Consider the following 16,600-nt stretch of genomic DNA (forward strand, 5'->3'; position numbering starts at 1 on the left):
GGCTGGGTCTTGAAGCTGAGCTGGGTTCCAGAACTGGTCTGGGTCCCAGAGCTGGACTGGGTTCCAGAAACAGTCTGGGTTCTAGAACTAAGGTAAGTTCTGGAGCTGGCCTGAGTTCTTGAACTGCTCTGGGTTCCAGAGTTGGGCTGAGTCTCAGGTCTGGGCTGAATCCTGGAACTGGTCTGGGTCCCGGAGCTGGACTGGGTTCCAGAAACAGTCTGGGTTCTAGAACTAGGGTAAGTTCCAGAGCTGGCCTGAGTTCTTGAACTGCTCTGGGTTCCAGAGTTGGGCTGAGTCTCAGGGCTGAGCTGAATCCTGGAACTGGTCTGGGTCCCGGAGCTGGACTGGGTTCCAGAAACAGTCTGGGTTCTAGAACTAAGGTAAGTTCCAGAGCTGGCCTGAGTTCTTGAACTGCTCTGGGTTCCAGAGTTGGGCTGAGTCTCAGGGCTGAGCTGAATCCTGGAACTGGTCTGGGTCCCGGAGCTGGACTGGGTTCCAGAAACAGTCTGGGTTCTAGAACTAAGGTAAGTTCCAGATCTGGCCTGAGTTCTTGAACTGCTCTGGGTTCCAGAGTTGGGCTGAGTCTCAGGGCTGAGCTGAATCCTGGAACTGGTCTGGATCCCGGAGCTGGACTGGGTTCCAGAAACAGTCTGGGTTGTAGAACTAAGGTAAGTTCCAGAGCTGGCCTGAGTTCTTGAACTGCTCTGGGTTCCAGAGTTGGGCTGAGTCTCGGGGCTGAGCTGAATCCTGGAACTGGGCTGGGTTCCGGAGCTAAGTTGAGCTCCAGGGCTGGGCTGAATTCTTGCACTGGGCTGGGTCTCAGAGCTGAGCTGGGTTCCAGAACTGATCAGGGTTCTAGAGCTGGGTTGGGCTTCAGAAATAGTCTGGGTTCTGGAATTGCTCTGGGTTTCCAAGTTGGGCCAGGTCTCAGGGCCAAAGTGAATCCTGGGGCTGTGCTGGGTACTGGAGCTGGGCTGAATTCTTGAACTTATCTGGGCCCCAGAGCTCGGCTGGGCTCTAGAAATGAGCTGAGTTCCAGAGCTGGTCTGCTTCCCAAAGTCCGGCTCGACTCCAGAGCTGCCCTGGGTTGCAGCCTGGAGCTGGTATCTAGAAGTTGACAGGGTTTCCAAAATGATCTGACTTCCAGAAGTTGACTGAGTTCCTGGGCCAGTCTGGGTCCTGGAGCTGGGCCTCCCTTCAGAGTGAGGCAGATTTGTGGAGCATAAATCTGCTGCTGCATTGATCTGGGTCCCGGGGCTGGAGTGGATTCCAGAGTTTAACTGGATTCTGGAACTCAGTGAGGTCCCAACAACCGACTGTGTTTGGGAGCTGGAAGGGATTTCAGACCCCGTCTGTGCTTCAGAATTGAGCTGCGTTCTGGAGCTGGGTGGCGTCCCTGAGCTGGACTGAGCTCTGGAAAATGTCCAGGCCTTAACGTTGGTCTGGGTCCCAGAGTTAGCTGGTATTGTAGAGCGGGTCTGTGTTCTACAGTGAGAACCAGGCTCGGCATCAAGCTGAGCTCCAGAGGCCGGGCTGGCCTCAGAGGTGGATGGGGCTTCAGAGCTTGTCTGACTTCTGGAGATGGGCCCGGTTGTAGCACTAGGGTGGGGTCTAAAACCAGACTCATTCTCTGAGCTGGACTCATCGCTGGAACTGGACCAGGCCCCAGGATGGGGGTGGGTAGTCGAATGCAGTTGGGTTTTAGAGCAGGGCTGGGGTCTGGGTCTGGACTGAGCTGTAGCATGCATCTGGGCTCGTGAGCAGCGTTGGGTTTGGGAGCCATCTTCCAATCCTGAGCTGGTGTGGCTCCTGTTGCTGGGCTGTTTCTTGAGTCTGACTTGGGCTCTAGAACTAATGGGAGTTCCTGAGCTAGACCGGGTGTCTTCGTACGGCTGAGTCATGAGATTGTCTTGAGTTCCAGTGTCAGATTGAGTTGGGTGGCAGGTCTTGGTCATAGATCTGGGCTGGGTTCCAGAACTGGGATTGGTCTCAGAGCCGGGCTGTGTCTTAACACTTATCTGGGATCCAGACCTTAACTTGATTTCAGAGTTTGGTTTAGCTTCAGAGCTGTCTTGGGTTCTAAGAAAGGGCTGGGTTTTGGAGCTGGGTTTGTTCTCGGAACCGAACTGCATTCTAGCAATGACCTTAGTCTCGGGGTTGGCCTGGGGTCTAGAACAGGGCTTGGTCTCAGAACTGAGCTTGGTTCTAGAGCAAGACTTGACCTCAGAGCTGGGCTTGGTCTGAGAACTGGAAGGGGTTCTAGAGACGAACTTGGTCTCAGAGCTGGCCTGGGCTCTGGAAGGAGGCTGTGTCTCTGAGCTGGGTTGGGTCTCAGGCGTGGTTTGGGTTCTAGAGATGAACTCGGCCTCAGGGCCGGCCTGGAGTCTAGAGCAGGGCTTGGCCTCAGAGCTGGGACTGGTGTCGACACTGCTGTGGGTTCTAGAGGTGAACTCAGCCCCAGGGCTGGCCTGGGCTCTGCAGCGGGGCTGGGTCTCAGATGGGGCCCGGGCTGTGGTGCAGAGCCGGGCTTCGGGAACCGGCCGGGAGGTTTGGGGCAGGGGGCTGGGCTCCGGGCTGGGGCCGCACTCAGCGCCGGGGCAGACTAGCCGCAGGCCTCCCTGGCCTCGCCGATGGCGGCCCACACCTCCACCACAAACTCGTCCGGGAAGGCGAACTCGCCCAAGACGGAGTCTAAACGGCGCGCAAACTCCTGGACGCTCGCTGTCTTCTTGGAGGTGTCCACCATGGTGGACGCTGCAGGCCGAGCAGGAGGAAGGCGGGTGAGGGTGCTCCCCGGGCCCCGGCCTCCCCGTGGGCCTCGGCGCCCTCCCCGTGGGCTGTCCTCCCCCCAGGGTCCGCCCGGCTTACCCTGGCCCCTTACCCAGCTCTGGGTCCCGAATGCCCATGTAACTCTCCAGCAGGTCGTCCACCCTCCGGGACGCCTCCTCCTCAAATTCGCTGGGCTGGGGGAGGAGCATCCACCACAGGGTCAGAAACTGGCTCCCTCCCGCTCCGCCACGCGGCCCCGCCCCCCGAGGCCCCGCCCCTCCGAGGCCCGCCGCCACGCCCTGCAGGTCCCGCCCCTCCGAGGCCCCGCCCCTTAGGTGTGAGCAGAGGCAGAGCTCAGTGCCCCCGCCGCTGCCCCGCCTCGCAGGGAGGACCCACTTGGCAGGGAGGGGAGCAGGCGGGAAGAAGAAGAGGGTCTTACCCGAGGTCCCACGGCCTCAGCCGAGTGCTCGGTGCAAGAGCCCCAGGAGACTCCCTTCCCCTTCACTCACCACTTCCTCCACGGTGGCAGCCCCCCCAGAACGAAGACGCAGGGTCTCCCTCCCACTGGTCACTTTTGCTTCCACGGGGCATTTGCTGCTCCTGCTCCTCTGGCCGATCATATCTGCAGGGGACAGAGTGGGGAGGGGCGTGCGTTCTGGGCAGACCCGCATCTGTGTAAGCCCTCGAGCCTTTCTGGAACCTTCTAAGCCTTCAAAGCCCTCCTTAGGTCCACAGGTGAATCTTCAGAGACCTCCCTTGAGAATCCTCTCTTCCCCTGAATCTCCCTCCTCTTCTTATTTTTTTACGTTTTTTTAAGTAATCTCTATGCCCAGCATGGGGCTCGAGTTCCCGACAGTGAGATCAAGAGGCACATGCTCCAGGCCGCCCGGTGGCTCAGCGGTTGAGTGTCTGCCTTCGGCTCAGGGGGTGACCCTGGGGTCCTGGGGTCCTGGGATCGAGTCCCGCATCAGGCTCCCAGCAGGGAGCCTGCTTCTCCCTCTGCCTGTGTGTGTGTGTGTGTGTGTGTGTGTGTGTGTGTCTCATGAATAAATAAATAAAATCTTTTTTAAAAATCTACAAAAAAAAAAAAAAAGCATCACATGCTCCACTCACTGAGCCAGACAGGCGCCCCATCCCTCCTCTTTTTAAAACAACTCTCTCAAAATAAATAAATAATAAAATAAAATAAATAAAATAAAATAAAATAAAACAACTCTCTCTAGAAGGAATGCTTGAGACCCTCCCGTAGCCAGAGGGTCAACCTAGAGGAGACTTTGTGTAGAACTCAGTCCTAACGTTGGGGCCTGGCTCTCAGGGTCCCCTGCTGTGCAACAGGGCAGATCTGGAACCCCATCCTGTCCCATTCTCCCTGGGACCTCCCTCCAGATGCATCAGGGCGCTTCTAGAACCTCTTGCTGGAGAATGGTGCTACTCAAAGGCCAGTCCGTAAAGAAATAGGAAAGTGGGGCTGGAATGGGAAGCAACATGCCGGTTCCCTCCTTGAGAAGGTCTTGCTATTAAAAAAATTACCTGCTGGGGCGCCTGTGGGGGGACCCAGTCAGTTAAGCATCTGCCTTCAGCTCAGGTCATGATCTCGGGGTCCCGGGAGTGAGCCTCACATAGGGCTCCCTGGCCCAATGGGAGCCTGCTTCTCCCTCTGCCCGCTGCTCCCCCTCCTTGTGCTCGCTTTCTCTCTCTCTCTCTCTCTCTCAAATAAATAATTAAAATCTTAAAAAAAAAAAAGGCACCATTCTAGAACTCACTTGGGAAAACATTCTCAGGACCGTAGCCTGACCACAGTACTTTAAAACCTCCTAGCCAGGTTACCAAACAGGTCCAGACACCTCCTCACCCGCCGCCCCCATGCTGGACTGACCATAACAATCTAGAGACTACCGACCTCTTCCTGACACAGTGCCAAAGGCTCTCTGTCATGCCACCAGAGACATCTAGAACCTTCCATCCTGTCCCGTCCCCCCATCGTCCACTGTGCTGGGCATCCAGAGAACCCGCTTCTGGAAGGGCTCCTCGCCAGCACCCCACCTGCCCCCTGGGCCCCAGGCGGCCCTCACCGAAGGCTCTCTTGGGCTGCACCAGGCGCAGGGTGAAGGGCTGGGACTTGGGCAGCTCCCGGAGCATCTTGGCCACCTCGTAGTGGCGGCAGCCGACGATGGAGTGATCATTGATGGCCTCGATGCTGTCGCCCACGCACACAGCCTGGATCCGGTTGATAATGCTGCCCTCCTTGATCCTCTGTAGGGACCCAGAGTCACTCAGGGGGCCACCCCAGCCACCCCCTCGGCTTCCCAGAGCCCAGGTAGTGGCTCATCCCAGGGCCCTGAGCCCCCAGGAGGCCACCCGCCCTCCGTGGGCACCTTGATGAAGGCGTAGCCGGCCCCGTTGTCCGTGATGGTCAGTCCCAGGGCGTCTTCGGTCTTGGTGACCTCTACCTCCTTGGTCTCTCCGCGCACGTGCGCAAAGATGAAGTCCTCCAGCCCGATCTGGCCGCCCAGGAGTTTCTGCATGTCCACTTTGTGGCTGTTTAGGGTACAGAATAAGATCTGTCCCAAGGGGAGGGGAAGCCCAGAGTTAATGACAGCGCTCATCGCCCTCTGTCTGTGCAGAACAACCAGGGTGATGGGCTCAGGAGCCTGGGAGGGAAATTGAGGCAGAAAGGGGCATGAAACTGGCCTGGTCACCCAGCCCCTGGGGATCCCAGTCCAAGGCGGGGTGTGGGGCCCTCCGAATGGGGTAGAGGGGCAAGAAGGAGTCTGAGACCCTGAGAATGGGGAGCAGGGTGATAAGGGGGCTGTGGGCAGGAAGAGAGCCCCCCCCCCACCCCGTCACCCCTAGATTTTCAGTTTTGATACATTGGCGCCCTGACACCCAGACCGACTTTTGGGGTCGATTCTGGATCTGCTGGCGCCCCCTGGGGGCCACGAGCCGCACCGCCCTGCAGCCCGGCCCCTACCCCGGCGACTTCGCACCTGGAACCCCGGCCCCCGCCGCGCCCTGGAACCGCAGAGGCGCCTCCCCGCCGGCGGGGTCCGCTCTTAGCTGGCCCAGCGCAGGGCTCCGGGGAGGCTAGGGACCCGCTGACCCCGACGCAGGCCCTCTGCGCAGGGCGAGCCAAGAGGGTGTCTGGGGTACGGGGCCCCCAGGATGTGAGCGGCGTGTCTCTGAGACCCGCTGATGGGAGCCCGTGCACCCGGGAGGGGAGGTCCGGGCCCCCAGCCCCGCGCCCCGGGCTCCACCCCTCTCCCCGCTCAGACGGCGTGGGGGGGGGCTCTGGCGCGGGGAGCGGGGGGACCTCGGGGGTCCTCACCTCTGTGGGCGCGATCCCGAAGGCCTCGGCGATCTTGGCGTAGAGCTCGCGGACGTTGGTGAAGCCCTCGATCTTGCCCGTGGGGCTGCCGTGCGCCAGCTGCGTGCGGAAGACCAGGCGCGGACGCGCGCGGGGCGCGGCGGGGGGCTCCGCGGGCGCGGGCGAGGGCGGGGGCGGGGGCGCGGACGGGCGCGGGGCCTCGGCGCCCCGGGGCTCGTGGGCCGCTGCGCTCTCCATGGCGGGAGGAGCTGCGCCACCGCGGCCACCGCCACCGCCACCGCCGCCGCCGCCGCCGGATCCGCCGCTTCCTGCAGCCTCCCCTCCCCCGGCCCAGGGCGCGACAGCCGAGCCGCTGGGTAAGGGGATCCGGGAACCCGAGCCTCCCGGGAAGGCGACACCGCGGGCCGCGGAGGGGGGTCTGGCCCAGGTGCGCGGGCCCTGCTAGGCCAGCTGCGCGCTCCCGGGGGACGCCGGGCGGGCCGCGGGGCCTGAGCAGCACACGGGGCGGAAACGGGGGTCCCCAGTGAGGACCAGGGCAGTGAGCGCGCCCATGTACTCCTTGCAAGGACCCTAGAAAGGGCAGGACAGGGACCAGGGATCACCTCAGCTACACCCTGTCCCTACCCGCCGCAGCCCCCGGGGGCTCCGTCCTCCCTGAGGCCAGCCAGGCTCTGCACGACCAGGCCGGCCGCCCTCCCTGCCCTCCCTTCCTCCCCATCTCCCCCTGGCACACGCTGCTCCAGCCGTACCGGCCTCCTTGCCTTTCCTCTAATGCCAGGTTGGGTCCTGCCCCAGGGCCTTTGCACGTGCTGTTCCTTCTGCCTGGAATGCCATCTCCCAGTCATGCGCTCGGGTCCCTGCCTCACCTCAGCTACTTGCTCAAATGTTGTCCGCTCCTTCCACCTCTCAATCCCTTTTCCTAGGTTTTTCTCCCTGGTATTGAGCCCTACCTGATAGATATCAACTGTTCTACTTAATCGTCCTGTATCCCGGCTGTCCCCACAACCGCAGTGTCAGCCCCAGGAGGGCAGGGGCTCTGGCCTCTTCTCCCCACTGCCACATCCTGGGGTCTGGTGCCCGGAGACAGCAGGCACCCCGGCAATCTGCAGTGAGGAAAGGCATGGACTCCCAGGTCACAGGAGGGAAGGAGGCTCTGGCCCCCGGGAGGCACCTGTCAGAATCCCCTGGGACGCAACATCGAGGCGTCCAACAATGAGAATGTTGGCTCTTACAGTCAGCGGCCCTGGAATGCCACGGAGTGGCCCAAAGAGGGGCCTCCCGCCCTGGGAGAATCTCAGAAACCAAGCGTTGATGGAAAAAGGCAAGTCCCAGAAGGCTTTGGACAATGTAAGAAAATGTAATGTCAAGTTTAAAAGCCTGCAAAACACGCCGTGTGTTACCATGGACGAGCCTTGAAAACATGACGCTTGGCGGGGCCGAGGGGTGGGGGTGGGGGACCAGACACAGGAGGCCCCGCCGGCGTGTGAGCAGACGCGTGTGACACGTCCGGGCCGGGCTCGTCCTGGGACAGGCAGGGGGGCTCGTGTCCCCGAGGGGCTGATGGAGGTGGGGGGGGGTGCGGTGGCTGAGAGGGGTACGGGGTTTCTCCTTGAGGCAACAGAAATGTTCTGGAATTCGATTGTGCCGATGATTGCACAACTTTGTAAATACGCTAGAAACCACAGACTTGTACACTTTCAAACCTTTGAAAACTGAACAAAAAAAACCAAACCCCATCAAAGCGGTACTCTTCGAGGAAGACATACTTGCGTGCTCAAAGTATATAAAGACCCGCCTGCTATATACTCCAAATTCGGGATGGAGGTACCTGTGCCGTTGGCAGGGGGGGTGTGTGGGGCAGACAAGGGACCTGGGGTCGGGGAGGTGGCGACGTCTGGCTGTGCGAGTCTCTCCGGGCTGAGGGGGGCTTAAAACCACAGGGATTTGCTGTCTCTCGGTTCCAGGGGCCCGAAGTGTGACGTCAGCCTGTCAGCAAGGCCCCGCTGCCGCCGAGCCCTCGAGCCCTCGGTAGAGCCCTTCCCAGCCTGTCGTAGCTGCCAGGGCGGCGGGCGCTCCTCGGCGCTCTCTGGCAGCTTGCGTTATTCCCATTTCTGCTCTCTGGTCACGTGGCTGTCCACATCTTCATCTTCTTATAAGGACACCAGTCATATTGGATCAGGGGCCCACCCCACTGCAAGATGACCTCATCCTGACTAATTATATCTGCAACGACCCTATTTCCAAATAAGGTCACATTCTGAGAGCTGGGGTTTAGGGCTTCAGCGTCTTTTGAGGGGACATGATTCAACCCATGATACGGGCGTTTGTCAAGTTGTTCTCCAAAAATTTTGGGATGTCTTCAATAGCGCATTAAACAAAAAGTCGCAGCGAGGCTTCCTCAGTAAGTCAAGCACAGCATCCCACGCCTGGGAGAGAGCCTGCCGAATTGGAAGCAGGTGTTCAAACGCCTGTCCACGCGTGTTCACACAGCCCGACTCGCGGCAGCCAAGAGGTGGAAACAACCAAAATGTTCATCAGCGGGTGAAGGGATCAACAGAATGTGGTCCATCCACACGCTGGAATATTATTCAGCCACGAAAAAGAGCGAGGTGCCGACAGGTGCCGCCCTGGGGATGGACCCTGAGCCCATGGTGGAGGCCACAGGTGTGTGAGTCCATTTCCGTGAAACATCCAGGACAGGTTCATCCAGACAGAAAGGGGGTTAGTGGCTGCCAGGGGTGGGCAGGCCTCGGACACCCAGCAGGGGTGTCTTGGGAGCCCTTGGCACATCTTTTGGCCCACCTCCCCTCCCCCCCCAGAAAAAAACATTCACAAGCTTGGAATTCAAATTCCACTTTTTTTATTTAAAAAGTCCAGATTGAGCAAAGGCAGAGGCTGCCTCCACAAAGGTCCCTCGGCTGAATGAGGGAGGGGTGGTCAGTACCAGCCCCCTCAATTCTGGGGTGCAGGAATCTGAGGTCACAAGCAGAGGGCCCCGCCCCGGGTACGAGACCGTGTCCCTGCAGTGTGCCTGCCTGTGTGGGGGCACCTGTGGTGAGCACCTGCTGGGGGTCCCAGCGTGTCAGGGGTGGGCTTTCTCTACCCTGTCCCTGGCCCGGTCGGGTGCAGCAGGTGTAACCCTCCCCACACTGGGCGAGCCAGCTGCCGCAGGTCCCCTTGTGTCCCGGGTTCCGCAGCCCTGTGGTGCTCCCCCGTCCCTGTAGTGTCATGTGCAAGGCGAGCAGGCCTTGCCGGGCCTCGGGGCTATGGGTTCTAGGTATATCGTGTACAGCAGGTGATCTTTCTGGGTTCAGGGGGCTGGGGAAATTGAAAGCTAGAGGGATGCTGTAGAAATTTAATTTTAGGGGGGCTGGAGCCCCCAAGGTGCAGGATTGGGCATGGCCCCAAAAGGTGGACCCCCAATCCTCCTCCATGGGGGTAGAGAAGGGGCCATGACCAAAACTTGGTCTTCTCTGGATCCGTGGGGCTGCAGACACCCTCATAGATGCTCACTGTGACAGGAGAGAAGACGGGTGACGGGGAACCCCCATCATTTATCGCCCTGGGTCTCGGGCAGCTGGAAGCCACCCAAACCCACCGAGCAGCTGTGGGGACGTTCTAGCCTCCCAGGGGATCCCACTGGCCAAGGGGGACTAGCACACCCCACCGGCAGCAGTAAAGTACCCGGTCTGATCAGCGCCACCCAGTGCACCGGCCGCGGGCATCAAACAGGCCCCACCTGGCAGGTCCCGGGTGGCGGCGGCCTCATGTCCGCGGGGCCCCAGGCAGCCCCCCACCGCCCGCGCAGGGCGGCCCCACCGCCCCGGGCACACACCTGGCGACCTGGGCCAGGATCTCCTTGATGCGGACGATGAGCTTCTCGTGCTGGGCGGGGTCGCGCTCGATGGCGCCGTGCAGCCGAGCCATGTAGAAGTCCAGGGTGCCGAGAGTGGGCGTCTCGCCCGTGCCTGGAGAGGGCAGGGACCGGTCACCGGGGCCCAGCGGAGGAGGGGGGCGGACGCAGCCGGGGTTCCACAGGAGCAGAGGTCAGGGGGTGGGGGTCTGCAGGGGCAGGGTCCCGGGGCGCGGGGCCAGAGGCGCGGCGCGTCAGTGGGGTCAGGTGGGAGATCAGGACGTCTAGACCCGGAAAAACCAAGGCCAGCTGTGCGGCAGGGGGCAGAGGGTGCTAAGTGGTGAGGGGCAGCCCCGGGTGGGGGGGATTCCGGGGGATCCAAACCCGGGAGGAGGAAGTAGCCGCTGTCAGCTGCGGCCGCAGCGCGGAAGGCCAGGGAGGAGGGGGGCGGGGCAGGGGTCAGCGGGGCGGGCGCGTGCTCTGCTCACGACCGGGACGGTCCTTCGGAGCTGGAGTCGCACGGCCGGGGGCGGGGGCCAGGAGGTGGGGCCGGCGGGGCGGGGCGGCGGAGTGGGCGGGGCCCGGGCTCGGAGGGGCGGGGCGGGGCGGGGCCTCCGCACCCGGCACCGGCAGCGAGGCGAAGCTGGCGGTGAGCGCCTGGCGCACGGCCTGGAGCTGCTGCTGCAGCGCCAGCGTCCGCCGCTCCTCCAGCGCCAGCTCCTGCTCCAGGCGCTCCCGCGCGCTGCTCATGCTCTGCGTGTGCCTCTGCAGCACGGCGTTCTGCTCCTCGAAGGCCACGTTCATCTTGCGCAGGCGCCGCAGCTCTGCCTCCCGCGCTGCGGCGTGGGGGAGCCGGGTCAGAGCCTGCGCTTCCTCCCTGCCCTCCCTGCCCTGCGAGGGGCCTTTGCCTTAGCTGGGCCTCCCTGCCAGGCCGGCTGTCCTGCTCTGCCTGCAGCCCCACGCGGGGCGGGGGAGGTGGGTGCCGCAGCTTGTTGGGAGTGCTAAATGCTCCCCACCACCACCACCCCCGCCCCCTGCGGCCTTGGCACCCTTTTGGCCCGCGCACCCTCCCCAAGAACCCCTGGTCAGCGCTCACCTTTGTTTTGGTCCAAGAACTCTTCAGTGAAGATGGGGACGTCGAAGGTGGAGAAGCCATCACAGTCCCCACCCTGGGACGACAGGACAAGGTGATGATGGGGGGGTGGGGCAGCTACAACCCCTCTGGGACGTCCCTCAAGCTTGAGAGGGATTCCTCTGGCCGTCTGCATCGACGTCCTTTTAACAACATTCCCACCATGTGGCTGCCCCACGTCGGCTGGCACACTTGGAGGCCCGGCACTGCTTCCTCCCGTGAGAGCTGGCTCTGGCTCACCCAGGGTCTAAAGACCTCCAGACCTTTCTCACCCAGGCATGGTCCTAGGAGGAGGGGTACTTACCTTGTGTCCATTCAAGAGCGTATTCATGAGCCCAGAGCCCGAGTCCTCTGGTGGGGGAGGGAGGAGGGCAGGATCAGCCTGGCAGGGGCCCACACATTGCTTTGCAATGCAAGTGCTGTCCCCCCTGCCTGGGACCCCCCCCCAGGTTAGCCCTACTTGTCCTGGGGCAGGCTCCTGTGAGGACCCCCAGTGTCTGTGTGCCCCCGCGTTGGCACTGCTCAGCCCTGTCCACCCACAGCTGTCTCGTCTTCATGGGACTGAGTCCCATGGAGGAGGGCAGGTCGGTCTGCCTGGGTCACCTGTCTCAGAGCCCGCACCCAGCTGCCTGGGGGCTGGGGCCCTTCCCACCTTTCTTGATCTTCTTTTCCTGGATCTTCTCCGTGCACATCTTGTAGGCTTCCGACTGCTGGTAGGCGCGCAGCTCCTTCATGTACTGCTGCTTCTCCCGCTCGGCCTCATCCAGGTACCGCTGGTGGGGGCAGCGGAAGGCTTGTCCCAGCCCAGGGGCAGGGGCGGCCGGCCTCCAAGGCCAACACCGCACCTTCCCACAGCTCCCTCCTTGGAGGTGAACCCGGCTCCTCGGCCTGCTGTGCGGGGCACCTTCCTCCCCCAAACTCTTGCCTTTAAAAGCCTCTCCCAGTTGTCTGAGGGCAGGCTCCCATCTCCAGGCTGGGCTGGGCTCCCACACCCATTTTGCTTGGTGAAATCCCACTTAGAGGGTGCAAACTGGTGGTGTGTTTTGTTTCCTATATTTTTGCAACTTTAATTAGCAGGATTTGAAAACCAAGAGCTATCACATAAAAATCCGGCCCCCACTCCTACTTCTTTAGACCTCTCCGTGTTGGTTATCAAGCTTTCCGTGGATTCCTGCTTATTGCGACCCTCCCCTCCTTCCGCCTGCTGGGGAGGGCTCAAGGGTGGTCAGTGCTCCCCGCGGAAGCCCTTTGGGGGATGTGGCCGCAGGGCAGTGTCCGAGTGGGCGGGGCAAGGTCAGTGGTCCCCACCTGCTTCTCCGCCGGCTGCAGCTTGCTCCACTCGGCACCCAGCATCTTGGTGATCTCGGGAAAGGGCAGATCCGGGTGGCGCGTGCGAATCTGCTCGCGCCGCTCGTTCAGGAAGCGCACGTAGCCGGTGACCGGTGCCTTGGGCCCATTTGGCAGGATCTTCTTCCGCTTCTTGCCCTTGGGCCAGCCGCGCTTCTTCACGGGCTGCAGAACAGTACCCACTCCGCGCCGTTGGGAGGGGCCTGGAGGGTTGGGGCGGGGCTAGAGGGCTGGGCGGGGCCTATCCTGGAAACCTGCAGGTATGGCTTGATCAAGGGCCAGAACTGGGAGAGGGCGGGTTTCGGGGAACGCCGGCCGCGCGGGTGACGGATCGGAGGTCCCGGGCGATCCCGGGCGCGGGGCATAAGGAGCCGGGTTGGGCCCAGCGACGGCGAGTGGGCGTGGCACCTGGCGTGGGCGTGGCTTCTCGCCGGAGGAAAGCCCCGCGGGACGACGGGAAGGTGCCTCCCACCGGACATTTGGCGGTGGGCGGGGCCTGGGCTCCGAGGCCGCGGACCTCCGGGGGCGTGGCACGCGGCACGGGGCGGGGCCTCAGCTCCGGGAGGAAAATCAGGACTGCGGGCGGGGCCGCAGCTAATTCAAATCCAGCCCGGGGTGGAGCTTCCAGGCGAGGGGCGAGCCCCAGGGCTGCCCCCACCACGGCGCAGGGACTCACCTCCTCCTCGTGGGACCCCTTCTCGCCGGCCCGGGGGCCCTCGCCGCGCTCCTGCTTGACGGCCACCACGAAGCCCCCGTGCGGTCCCGGAGCCTTGCCGCCCGCCGGCCTGGAGCCACGGGACGCCAGGGTCACCGCCGCCCTCACGTCCATCCCGACCGCGGAGCTGGCACAGAGGGGCCTGGGGCCCGGGGCCCGGGAGCAGGGCTCTGCGGGGGTCACTATCCGCGGGCCGGGACGGAAGCACGGGGGTGGGGGGCGGGAGAGACCCCCGGGAGGAACCGGGGCGGGGAGCTGGGGGCGTGCGGGGAGGTCCTGCCCGGCAGTGGGGGGAGTCAAGACCCGGGGGCGAGGGGCGAGGGGCGAGGGGCGACGAGCTCCGACAGGGAGGGCGGGGGCGGGGCTGCAGACCCGAGTGGGCTGGGGGAGGGGAGTCGCACTCACGCGGCGGCCGCGCCGGGCTGCTTGGAGCCGTGGGACATGGCCGCTCCCGGCCCCACCTGGAAGGCAGACGCGTGGCCGGGTGAGCGGCGCCCGAGCCGCCGACGGGCCGGGCCGGCGGGGGATCCCGGAATGCCGGGCCCGGGGTGTTTGGGGGGGCCGGATCCAGGGGCGGGGAGGCCCTCGAGGGCGGGCGCCCCAGGGATCCTTTGTTGGGCGATCGCCCCCCGGGAGGGCCGGACCCACTCTCCCCCGGTCCGGGAGGGGCCCCTCCCCGGTCCCGGGACCCCCGCGCCCCCGCCCCCTCGCAGGGCCCCGAGTTCCGCGGCTGTTTTCACCTCCAAAGAAACTTTCCCGGACCTCTCGGCTGCTGCGACGCTCCAACCAACCGCCCCGAGCCCGCCCCTGCCGCTCGCCCCGCCCCCGGCATGCTAATGCGGCCTCCGCGAGCCGTCCGATTGGGTGCAGGCTTTCCCTGGGGCGTGGCCATGCAGATGAGGGCTGGCGCGCCGGCCGGCGATTGGCTGGGGCAGCCGCTGGGCCGCGTGGGAGGTGGACGGGGAAGGCCGCGGGCGGGTGCGTCAAGTTCGGCTGCGCTCGGCCGCTCTCGGGGCCAATCGGGGCGCCTTGGGGCCGCGCCGGGCGGAGCCCCTTAAAGGGCCAGTAGGGGCGGCGCGGACTCCTCCTCTCCCGGCCAAGGCGAGACTCCCCGCCCCAGCGGGATCCCGGGACCTGCCGGGCGAGATCGCGCCCCTCCCTGGTTGCCATGGAGACGGCGGCCGGTTGCTAGGGAAGGGGGTTAAGGTCCTTCCCCGCGGCGTGGCGGTCTCCCCCACCCCCCGCTCCAGGACGAGGTGGGACCTGTCTTCGTATCTCGCAAACCCGGCGGGGAAGTTACCCGCTAGTCCCTGAAGTTAGGGCCCCCGGCGTCCCGCTGTGCCCAGCCCCGCAGTGCGCGGGCGGGGGCTGCTCTTCCCCCGCAGGCTCCGCTTTCCCTCCCGTGCAATGGGGACCTTGCACGATGTGCAGGACCAGGAGGCTGGGATGCCCGAAGCTGAGGCCCGGGGCTGGGACCCCGTGGAGATGGAGGGGCAGGAGGCTCTGCTCTGGGATCTGGGGGAGCCCCAGGCGGCAGCGTGGTCCTGTGGCCTGGGCTGGGACTTCCCCGACTCCCAGGATGACAGCTGCGGCCGCTGGATGCTCACGATGTCCCGTTAGTCCCCAAACAACTCTCCCACATCACCGCCCTGCCCTCCTCTGCCTTCTCCACCTCCTGATGCCCCTCACATACAAATAGGTCCCTTTCTCTCACTCCCGCCTCCAGGCTTTTGCACCTGGTGTGCCCTTTCCTCCAGATTATCCGCCTGGCTCATGGCTTGATCTCCTTCAGGTCTTTGCTGAAATGTCAGCTTCTCAATGAGGTTTCCCCCATACACCTTATTTGTTCCCCATGTGTTTGTTTCCTCTGCTACATAACAGTTTTGTTTTCAGTTTTATTTAAGTAAGCTCTACCCCCAACGTGGGCCCACCCAGAAATCAAGAGTCACATGCTCTATGACTGAGCCGGCCAGGCGCCCCCCAAAGAACAAAATTTTAACAGAATAAATTTGAAAATCTAAGTGGTTTTGTTGAGGGATTCATGGGTGGAGCAGTATCCCATCTAGCAAGTAGAAGGGCGCTCCAAAGAGGTGAACAAAATGGAAGGTTAGGGACGGCTGGGCTGCTCAGTTGTTGGTTCAGGTCATGACCCTGGGTTCCTGGGATCGAATCCGAATCCCGCATTGGGCTCCCTGCATGGAGCCTGCTTCTCCCTCTGCCTGTGTCCCGGCCTCTCTCTCTCTCTCTCTCTCTCTGTATCTTCATGAATGAATGAATGAATAAATAAATAAATAAATAAATAAATAAATAAATAAATAAATAAAATTTTTAAAGGGAAGTTATAGAGGAAGGAAAAAGGGGAGAAGATGTTCTTAGCAAGAGAAAAGAATTGTTCCTACTCGCAAGGTGACTTTCCCTTAGCAGGGCAAGAGCTGGAGGTCTTACTATGCAGATTCTCTCATTTTCCTTTGGGGTGAGGAGGGAAAGTTCCTGGCTGACCCAGTAAGACCTAACATTTCTGGGGGAGGCTGAAGCTGTAATTGGCTTAGGCATTAAGCCCCACTTTGGTGACTTGCCCCAAGAGGCTCTTTTATGGGGGAGTGGTTTTTAACACTTCCAGCACCTAGAACAGTGCCCCTAGGAGTTGCTCAATCCGTATTTGTTGAATAAGCAAATGTGTGAAATACAGTAAATTTCTCAGAGGCAAGTGCTTTGGAAAACAGCCTAGCAGTTCCTCAAAACATTAAACATGAAGTTACCAGGTGATCCAGAAACCCCCTTCCTAGAGGTGAATTCAAGAGAATGGAGAACACATGTCTACGCAGGAACTTGTCCACAAATGTTCACAGCAGCATGATTCAGAATGGCCGAAAAGTAGAAATAACTCCAAAGCCCATCAGTTGATTAACAAACAAAATGTGGTCCATTCAGTCTAATAGAATATCAGTGGCCATAAAAAGAAACAAATAAGGGGATAAGGGGCGCCTGGCTGGCTCAGTCAGAGGAGCCTGTGACTCTTGATCTCCGGGTCATGAGTTCAAGCCCCACGTTAGATGTAGGGGTCACGAAGATAAACTTAAAAAAAAAAAAAAAAAAAGGAATAAATTGCTGATTCATGCTACAACGGGGGTGAACTTTGAAAACATGATGCTCAGTGAAAGACGCCAGTCACAAAAGACCACAAGTGTGTGGCTCCATTCATACAAAATGTCCAGAACAGGCAAATAAATCCGCAGAGACGGAAAGTTAGTGGATGCCTGGGGCTGGGGAATTCGCGGGGACAGGCAATGGGGGAGAAGCTGCTAATGGGCATGGAGTTCCTTTTTGAGTGATCAAAATGTTCTAAAATTAGACCGCGGTGATGGTTGCATAAGTCTAAATATACTAAAAACCTCAGAATGGCACACTTTAAATGGGTGCATTGTATGGTATGTGAATTAAAGCTCCGCACAACCTGCT

At 61.6% G+C, this 16,600-nt stretch overlaps 2 protein-coding genes across 3 annotated transcripts; both read right to left on the reverse strand.

Annotated features, from left to right (window-relative positions):
* Positions 1-1,711: 1,711 nt before the first annotated feature.
* GIPC3 (GIPC PDZ domain containing family member 3) lies at positions 1,712-6,331 on the reverse strand. Its single transcript, XM_025456932.3, has 6 exons — positions 6,095-6,331; positions 5,145-5,330; positions 4,842-5,022; positions 3,279-3,391; positions 2,882-2,963; positions 1,712-2,754 (listed from the first exon to the last, which is right to left on the reverse strand). Exons 1-6 carry the CDS (start codon positions 6,329-6,331, stop codon positions 2,603-2,605), a joined length of 951 nt encoding a protein of 316 aa, XP_025312717.1. The 3' UTR covers positions 1,712-2,602.
* Positions 6,332-8,937: 2,606 nt separating this feature from the next.
* HMG20B (high mobility group 20B) lies at positions 8,938-13,955 on the reverse strand. 2 transcript variants are annotated; one of them, XM_025456933.3, is made up of 10 exons: positions 13,882-13,955; positions 13,547-13,602; positions 13,103-13,211; positions 12,388-12,591; positions 11,732-11,852; positions 11,384-11,430; positions 11,044-11,116; positions 10,568-10,783; positions 9,930-10,062; positions 8,938-9,606 (listed from the first exon to the last, which is right to left on the reverse strand). In XM_025456933.3, exons 2-10 carry the CDS (start codon positions 13,582-13,584, stop codon positions 9,594-9,596), a joined length of 954 nt encoding a protein of 317 aa, XP_025312718.1. In that variant the 5' UTR covers positions 13,585-13,602; positions 13,882-13,955; the 3' UTR covers positions 8,938-9,593. The 2 variants fall into 2 exon arrangements, with proteins under 2 accessions (XP_025312718.1, XP_048953899.1); XM_049097942.1 differs by lacking the exon at positions 13,882-13,955 and having other exon boundaries at positions 13,547-13,862.
* Between the last annotated feature and the right edge of the window lie 2,645 nt (positions 13,956-16,600).

Source organism: Canis lupus, chromosome 20 (assembly GCF_003254725.2).
Source record: "Canis lupus dingo isolate Sandy chromosome 20, ASM325472v2, whole genome shotgun sequence".
NCBI classification, from domain to species: Eukaryota; Metazoa; Chordata; class Mammalia; order Carnivora; family Canidae; genus Canis; species Canis lupus.

Coding starts and splice junctions, on each gene's coding strand:
- GIPC3 (XM_025456932.3), bottom strand. CDS start 6,331: ATGGAGAGCGCAGCGGCCCACGAGCCCCGGGGCGCCGAGGCCCCGCGC. Junction 2,964..3,278: donor CTGCCACCGTGGAGGAAGTG/GTGAGTGAAGGG, acceptor CTCCTCCCCCAG/CCCAGCGAATTTGAGGAGGA. Junction 2,755..2,881: donor CATTCGGGACCCAGAGCTGG/GTAAGGGGCCAG, acceptor CTCGGCCTGCAG/CGTCCACCATGGTGGACACC.
- HMG20B (XM_025456933.3), bottom strand. CDS start 13,584: ATGTCCCACGGCTCCAAGCAGCCCGGCGCGGCCGCCGC. Junction 13,212..13,546: donor CAGCCCGGCGCGGCCGCCGC/GTGAGTGCGACT, acceptor CCGTGGCTCCAG/GCCGGCGGGCGGCAAGGCTC. Junction 11,853..12,387: donor TGCAGCCGGCGGAGAAGCAG/GTGGGGACCACT, acceptor TGCCCCCACCAG/CGGTACCTGGATGAGGCCGA.